At 36.9% G+C, this 8,310-nt stretch overlaps 1 protein-coding gene across 1 annotated transcript in view; it reads right to left on the minus strand.

Annotated features, from left to right (window-relative positions):
• The window catches only part of LOC103917507 (rab GTPase-activating protein 1-like), a gene marked incomplete at its 3' end in the record, with an annotated part of 171,848 nt that overhangs the window by 161,270 nt on the left and 2,268 nt on the right, over positions 1–8,310 (minus strand). Inside the window, exons 2-6 of the mRNA XM_009324650.1 lie at positions 7,813–8,005; positions 5,782–5,992; positions 3,154–3,328; positions 2,187–2,347; positions 1,227–1,337 (exon numbers count right to left, since the gene is read on the minus strand). Coding sequence (XP_009322925.1) covers positions 1,227–1,337; positions 2,187–2,347; positions 3,154–3,328; positions 5,782–5,992; positions 7,813–8,005 — 851 coding nt within the window. The remainder of the gene's footprint in view (positions 1–1,226; positions 1,338–2,186; positions 2,348–3,153; positions 3,329–5,781; positions 5,993–7,812; positions 8,006–8,310) is intronic.

The following is an 8,310-nucleotide window of genomic DNA, read 5'->3' on the forward strand; positions in this document are numbered from 1 at the left end:
CGGGTTGTCAAGCATTGGAACAGGCTGCCCAGGGAAGTGGTTGTGTCACTGTCCCTGGAGGTATTTAAAAGACGTGTAGATGTGGTGTTTAGGGACATGGTTTAGTGGCATGCTAACCTAGGACTTGGCAGTGCTAGGTTAACAGTTGGACTTGATCATCTCAAAGGTCTTTTCCATCCTAAACGATTCTATGATTAAACTTACTAAATTATGCTGTATATTCCTTGTCTAAAATTTTAGTTTCATTTTTGAAACAAGAGCTTGAAAGCAAGTGAAGAAATCAATCTTAAGTTTTGGGAGGGTTGTGGGGCTTTTTTCTTGATTCTCTTGTTATCCTGAATTCCCTTTTCACTAAAATTGAATTCTCCTGTTGTTACTCTTTTGATAAGATTGCCATCTGGTGGCGTTTGCTATTTTTAAAAATTGAGCTATTGAGAAGGCATTTCCTAATTTAAATTAATACTATACCTACTACTACTGTAGTAACAAGAGTCTACTGTTAATGAACACATTAACTGTTATTCTTCACATGCATGGTCCGCTTCTTGTGCAAGTGCTTTGCACAAAAAGTCAGATTATTCTGTCCAAAAAGGATCCCTCTCATGCAATTTCCAGAAAATACAAAACGAGTCATCAACCATTCCTGAGCTCTTCACCATCACTTCAAGATAAACATTAGTATCATATTATAACGAAACTACAAAGGAATCCTACTCATCTTAAAGACTCCACCGAAAGATTGTTTCTTCTAACCAGCAGGTTGAGTCCAAACTTGTAGTGTTCCAACACATTGATCTAACAGATTAATGTTCTCCAAGGTTTAACATAGCTCAGACAACCTAACTTGGCTACTTTTACTAAACAGCGAGATGCTGGTAATGCAGGATTACAATAAATGCATGTGTTTGCACTACTTAAAAACAACAGAAAGCAAAATCAAAAGCATCTGAATGTCGTAAGTATCCTAACACCACATTCAAAAAGACAATTAAATGGCAAAAAACCAAGAATGTTTGAGTATTACAGACTATGTTTCTTGTTTTCACCTAAAAAAAAGAAATTTAAAACTGAACTGTGCACCTATAAATTAATTATATTGTGCAATAATACTTTCTGTGTTACTGTTGTATTTCTTTCTGTCACATAACTTAACAAAGCCAGGGAAAAGTACATTAAATACTGTTCTCTCAAAAACTTAACCTGCATTATTTTTACAAGAATCTTACCTTTCAATGGCCAGTTCTTTGTTCGAGAGTTGCTGAACTGTAATCACCACTTTCTTCTCAATTCCCTGTTTAAGCTTGAAATATAGTTTTTCTCTATCCTTTGGCACAGGGCTAAAAGAATAAAGAAACACGTTTCTTTAGCACAGTTACATAGGATTAACAGCTAAATACAGAAAAGAGAGTAGCAGCCCACTTAAACTGTTAATGGCTCAACTCATTTGAGAGACCTTCTCTTCCTTTATTCAGAAGTTCATAAACCGACACTGAAGAGAAACAGACTATAGACTTACACTTAGTATGCTGTCTGGGAGATTTATCAGACAAAGATATGCAAAAATGCATGGGGTATTTTGGGTTTTCAAATGATAGAAAATAGCTATATACTGGCTATGAAGCAAAAAATAAATAAGACATTTTCACAGAATTAACTCTTATTATCAACTCCCTCTTCCATTCCAAAAAACCTTCTAATTAGCTGTTAGGCAAAGAATACCTTGCTCCCCTGTCCCCTGTAATGCTTAGAGAAGTTTACATTTTCTAAATCTTAAATAAATTTGGAATTAATGAGCTTATTTAAAACAAAAAAAACCAAAAACAACCCAACACTCAAAAAAGATACCACTAGACTGTATTTACTGAAGAAAATCGGTTTGACTAAAGTTTTTAACAGATGTCCTACTATCTCTTCCACTGACACAGGCCTGCCTTGAGCATCCCTACCAGAAATCGTGTATTTAAAAGAAACTAACTTGAAAAAGGTATCCTGATTTTTAATCTTTTTAAAGAAAAGATACAGAGAAGAAAATTGTAAAAGCAAAGCAACAGCTTCCTTTTTATAACAAGTCTACTTATGAAAAGAGGCCAAATCAATTTTACTGCAACAGAGTAGCTGTGCATTCTGCAAGTAGCTATATGCTTTTTTCAAAGAGATTTCTACTTTTCCCTTTCTATTCAGATTACCTAAAATTTCCTTTTCCATCATCTTCTTTGACTTCTAAGGAAACACTGAAAGTGTACACATCGCTATCTGGAGTAGGAAGAACAAAGTCCTTAACATGATCAGATGCTTGTTTGGAAGAACGTTTGAATGCTGTTGAGAAACTATATAAAATTCGGCTGACCTGCAGAAAAGCAAAAGAATTGATAGTTTTATCAAAAATAAAAGAGTATTTTTAATGGGGTATTATGGGGTATTGTGATGTGGTTTTGAAGGTCATCAAATTACTATCACTTGTCTCTTACACTGAACACAAAGCATGGCTCATATAACACAAAACATTCAGATCAGGTGTTTAATAACCAAGCAAACTGAGTAACAACATCTATTTCCATTTGTGTCACATTCACTGCTCATGTAATGGTCAGTAAGTTAATATGTATTACAAGATTAGGAATGCAACTCATTAGAGGACCTGAATAATGTACTTCTCAGGTCGTGTATTTAACAACAAAACTTACAGCTTGCTCTTACAGATGTCAAAAACCCAAGGTGATTTCTTCTCTTTAAACCTCTATTTTTCCACTCTAGAAAATCCTTTTCTCCCAAACTATCACATAGTTCTTCCTAAAACATCTAGGGCAGAGTACTGTAAAATGATTCTTTGTAACTCACAAGGTCTACACTGCAACTTTAGTCTGAAACCTACCCAAATGAGGCCTGAAAAACAAAATATTTGTCTTAAACTTAGGCTTTCTAAATCTTCCCATTACAGTGCACTTTGGAATTTTATTGAAATACTAGAAGAAAAAGAAAAAAATTAAATTATATTAATATTCACATATGACTAGCTGCACATTCTGTGAAATTCATTATGTATGTGTTAACATATTTTTCAGGGCACTATATACCATTTCCACATCTGGAATAACTTCTTAAAATACCACTTGTATCCTTCTTACAAGTCACTGTACAACATTTAATACTTACTGCCTCTTTAATCTCACAGGAGAAAACATGAATCTGGAACTCTTCAGTTCCACAGCTGCTTTCAGTAAATGCAAAACAGTCGCTCTCTGAAGTCCCATTTTGTCCCCGCACACAAAACAACACCTTATAGATTGGAAAAGAGGCTATCTCCACATTGCTTGATTGATCTATTATTCTGTCAAGGAAAGGAACAGAGAAGATCAAAGAAAAAGGTCAGTAAAACAAACAGGCCTACCTAAAAGACTCTTCTGCATTTAAATAAATATCTAAACTGTAATTACTACTAAATTCAAGTACACAAGATGGACAGTAGGAACAGAAATGTCAGGCTTCCCAAATTTAAGATGTAAATGTTTCTGGTTGTAACATTGGCTTAATTTTTTTTATACTCTGTAATACAAACAAATATAGTACATCTATGTCATGCAATAACAATGACCATCATTGCTCTGCGATCATTTGTGAAAAACACAAGTAGAAACATAGAAACCACAGGAACCGTGAAAATGCAATTTGCATACAAAGATCAAAGAAAATTCAGTATTATAAGAGAATTTAAATCTCTGTTTAAGAAAACATTAAGAAAACATTATTTATTCAGAATCTACAGGCAGCAAATGCTTGCTGCCATGTTCGGGTGAATAATAATCACAGACCTAAGGGCTCATAAAAAATTTTACATTCCTCTCAAACTCAGAACCCAACGAATATTTCGGAAACTTTAAAGAAGACAACAGGGATGGTGGTCTCAGAATGGACCACTAAACAGTGAGTTTTAAAGAATAATAGTTAGAGCTACACAGTTCTCCCCTGTCTTTTCTCTCCTTGTCCATATGCATATTCACATCAAGGGTGAATAAACGTTCGTTACCTGGACAAGAATCCCAAGTCTGCAACAATAAAAATAAAGGACTAATCTCCTAAAGGCAAGAAAAGCCCAGAGAGGATTCAGCATGCTGTAATATTGGTGGGACACATTAAATGGAACCCCACATGACAAGTGTTCAGATACCAGGAATGGAAACACTCCTCAAAGATGACACTGGTGTCACTTGAACTTTGATGGAGTGTATTATGTCACACATGGATTCACCTTTACAGTTCTGTGCAGATTCTTAGGCAGTCCTTCACTTAATGATGTCCTCTGCAATTAAAGATCAAAGGAACCTGCAGTTTCACTTGCAAAACAACCTTCCTGAATGGCCACAATGGCTACAAAAATAGGTACAGCACACCTAACATCTAGTGTCTATGTGACAGTTGCCATCATAAAAGCATGCAGTGTAATTTCCTAATTCAAATTAAATATTGCCATAAAGTCAAACAAAATCTTAAATTGGGTTCAAAGAGCAAAATGGAAGAAAATAATATATGTGCTTGAAGGTCCTTCTGTCTTTCTGCACAAGATGATAGTCAATACATAGGCAGAGCACAGAAAAGGAAGGAAATTAACCATATCCTTCAGATATCTTGGTATCAGAGTTAAAAAATAAAAATCTTGCATATTGCGATGCTCCCTACTTCTGGATGGAAGACTGCTCCAGGTGTGCCTTTAGTGCACCCTGATTAAGAACCCTTGACTGTCATCACTAATTAAAAGACCCTTCTCACATGGGACAAGTAAATGTTTTCTAGTATCTAGAGACTATCAGCATATGCATCATGAGGCAGACACAGGTGAGACTTGGCTTTAGCAAAGCAATATCTGGAAATAGAAACCAGCATCTCAAATCCTCAAGAAATATGGAAGAGTCTAGAATTGAAATTTCAGCTAACCCAAGGCCAGCAGGACTAGTACTGTCTCAACATATTTACCTTGGATGTGATTACAGACTAGGGAGGTTGGGAGAAAACAGGCATTACCTGCTCTCCCTTTCCAGTATATCAGAAATCACTGAACAAGATGCTTGAGAATATTTGGCCCTACAGCTAACAAACAGGCACTTGCTGATAATCAATACAGAGACACTGACCCTCAGAGTAATCCCATGCCCCAAAGACGACTTTCAGCCTCACGCTTCATTTTCAGGATTCACTGGTTTGAAATGGGTCAAATAATCCTTCATGGTATAAGGGCTTTGAGCAAATAACCACAAACAAGTGAATGTGACCACTGACACAGCACTTCCACAAGTCAACAATTTCCCTTTGAAAGGCAAAGTATTTCACTGTATCTGATTACTGACAAGCAGTATTACTACCATGCTCTGTGTCATTATCCACAAGCTATGGCATGCACATGTAGACAAAAAGTATGGTAACATTTCTCCCTGCTTTAAGTTCCAAGAGACTTATACCTAGACATGTAGGTACCACAAATTTGCAGGCAGCTTACATGAATGAACTACCTGGACAAAGAGGCATCTCTTATTATCATATTTGAACAGAGATGCAGGTAGAGAGATATGCTTTTCTTGACACTGTATGGCAACCGCTACCACCAACTATGTACTGCATGTTAAACTGGAGCATGCGTTTGTTGCTTCAGAGGAATTTCTCAAAAATAACTGTCTTCAGCAAGAACTTTACGCACAAATCCAGCAATTCTACTTCCTTGTGTGAGTAACAAAGTCAGAATCCACCTTTTATGTGTCTGTGCAAGTAACAAAAGAAACATTTGTGTGTTACCTTACAGAGCCTTCTGGAATGTTTGGAACATAAAGCGTTACAGGTAAAGGGGCTTGACTTGAGGATTTCATGTTTGCCATGGCATGTAGAGCTTCTGGTTCATTTCGAGGGGCAGACACCTTTGTGCAACCTAGATAAGTCAGTTTGTTAAACAATACGCTGTCCTCTTCCAGGGGTTCACTGGGAGAAGATGGCCTTGGTGCAGAGATTTCTGAAAATGAAGAAACCTTTTCTTTAACCATTTGTTTTTATTTTTTACACATTGTTTTCTGAACAAGTTCAATAGCAAAATCTCCCACTTTTTCTGAGAATAGACATGGGGGTCAAAAGTCAAGCTCCAATAATAAGAAATCCATTCGGCAGCTTAATATTAAGTCTATTCTATTCTAACGCATGTTTCCAAGTATTGGATAGGGATAAATTGCCTTTTGATTCTTTTTAGCAGTGCTAGAACACAATGTTTTCTTAAGCTCCATTCCCCAGATGTTCTTTGGTTTGCTTATACCTCCTTCTAATTCCTACTCATCGTTTTGCATAAAGATGCCTCTAATTCTCTTCTCTCCCATGTCTTTGCAGCTTGTGTAGAATTATTAAATGTGTTTCACGTTCCTGGGATAGCTATATCAACTGCATGAAACCATCAGGGAGCTGGGGAAAAGAAAAGGAGTATGTGTCTGTTCCTCTACTCGGCAGAAGAGAAGCATTCTTTTTCACACTACTATCACACTACTATGGACAGGGGCGGTCTTGAGGGAGCTTTTGGGAGTTTTGCTGTTATTGTTGTTTTCTGGTGGGGGTTTTTTTAAGGCATTTTGACATATGAGAAATGAGAGGAGAGGTGGAAGAAAAATTCGTTAAGTATGGAATCAGAGTAATCTAGGTTGGAAAAGACATCTAGAGGTCATCTAGCTTTAACTCCTGCCCAAAGACAGACCAGGTTTTGGCTAGTTTCAAAACTGGATCAGGTTACTCAGGGCCCTGTCCAGCTCAGTTTTGGTATCTCCAAAGATGGACATTCCAAACCTCTCTAAGCAATCTGCCCTGTTATTTCTATTTCTTATTACTATAGCTAATATTTCCATAATACTTAAATCGTAAAGATTGCAAAATTGAATTATTCCTGGGGGGAGGGAATGTGTCTACAAGTATTTCTTTGTTCATTCATGCTAAGGGTTGTGTTCTGTTTGAAGCACGTCAAACAGGGAGCCAGTAAAGTAAGTTTCTCAAAAATAGAGCATACATGTAATTAAGAGAAGGGTGTTTTCATTATGCGTAAACTGTCTATCTTATTCTACCACAAAAACTTTCTTTTTTTTTTTTTTACTTCCCGAACAGATGCTATGGAAATTATCTGATACTATGCCACAGAACTGCTCTGCATGCTGCTGAGGGAAAAACAATTCTAATTCAAGGTCCACAGAGATGGCCACAGCCTTGTATTCCTAATATACGTTAAAAAAAAAAAAAGCTACAATATATTTACATCAAATATATACAATATAGTTTAAATAAAAAGCTTTCAGTCCTCCCTTTTTCACCAAAACTTTAAATACCAGAAAAGTATCACAATCATTCCTAGCAAATATCAAATCTCAAGCTGTCCTTACTGATACCTGGTGATAGAACCAGAGCTTAAAAGTTCATCAGTTTCCTCAGGGTATATTTCATTCGTAGGTAGTACTGTCAATGAACACTGCCCTGAAACTTCTCATACTCAATCAGTAGCATCTCTGCTTCAGATGATGCATGATGCATGTTGCACAATACTCAGTCCTAACTCATCTAGGGCTGGAGACAAAATGAAAATTATCTTGACCAAAACAGAGCAGCACAGGGTATCAATCTGATGATAAACTATTCCTGTCTATAATTCTCAACTAATTAGAAAAGGAGAGGAGGCCCCAGGGTATTCTCCAGTATAGTTTTGGAATGAAGCTCCAGGAAGCTTTATATTCATTTTAAGGTTAACTTGAAACTGCATAAAGAAAAAACTGCCATATGTGATTGAGGGGGGAAGCACTTTAGCAATACCTGTTGTAGAAGGGTCTAAAACAAGGTGCAAAGATGGCTGATTTGTTTGACCTGCTGACCCATCTCCAGTTGCCTGGCTGCTTGCATCACTGGAACCTTCTCGGAGAGCAGTGAAATTGTTCTGGTCTTTTTCAGAATCCCTCAATATCTCTTCCATTGCCTTCTCCAGCTGATAGTCTCCATTTGAAAATACCTGTAAAAGCAGAAGGAGATGACTTTTTTTTAAAGGTGCTTGTAGTTTTACTTTCACTATTATTTTTCAAACACATAGCCTTACTCATTGCAAAATTTAGGAAACTTTGCGGAACAAGACAACACACTAAGAATCAACAAAATTAAATCAGCTACGGATGTCATCTATCTGGACTTCCGTAAGGCCTTTGACATGGTCCCCCACAACATCCTTCTCTCTAAACTGGAGAGGTACGGATTTCATGGGTGGACCATCCGGTGGGTGAGGAATTGGTTAGATGGTCACATCCAGAGGGTAGTGGTCAA

The sequence above is a fragment of the Pygoscelis adeliae genome, unplaced genomic scaffold (genome assembly GCF_000699105.1).
Source record: "Pygoscelis adeliae isolate BGI_AS28 unplaced genomic scaffold, ASM69910v1 Scaffold126, whole genome shotgun sequence".
NCBI lineage: Eukaryota > Metazoa > Chordata > Aves > Sphenisciformes > Spheniscidae > Pygoscelis > Pygoscelis adeliae.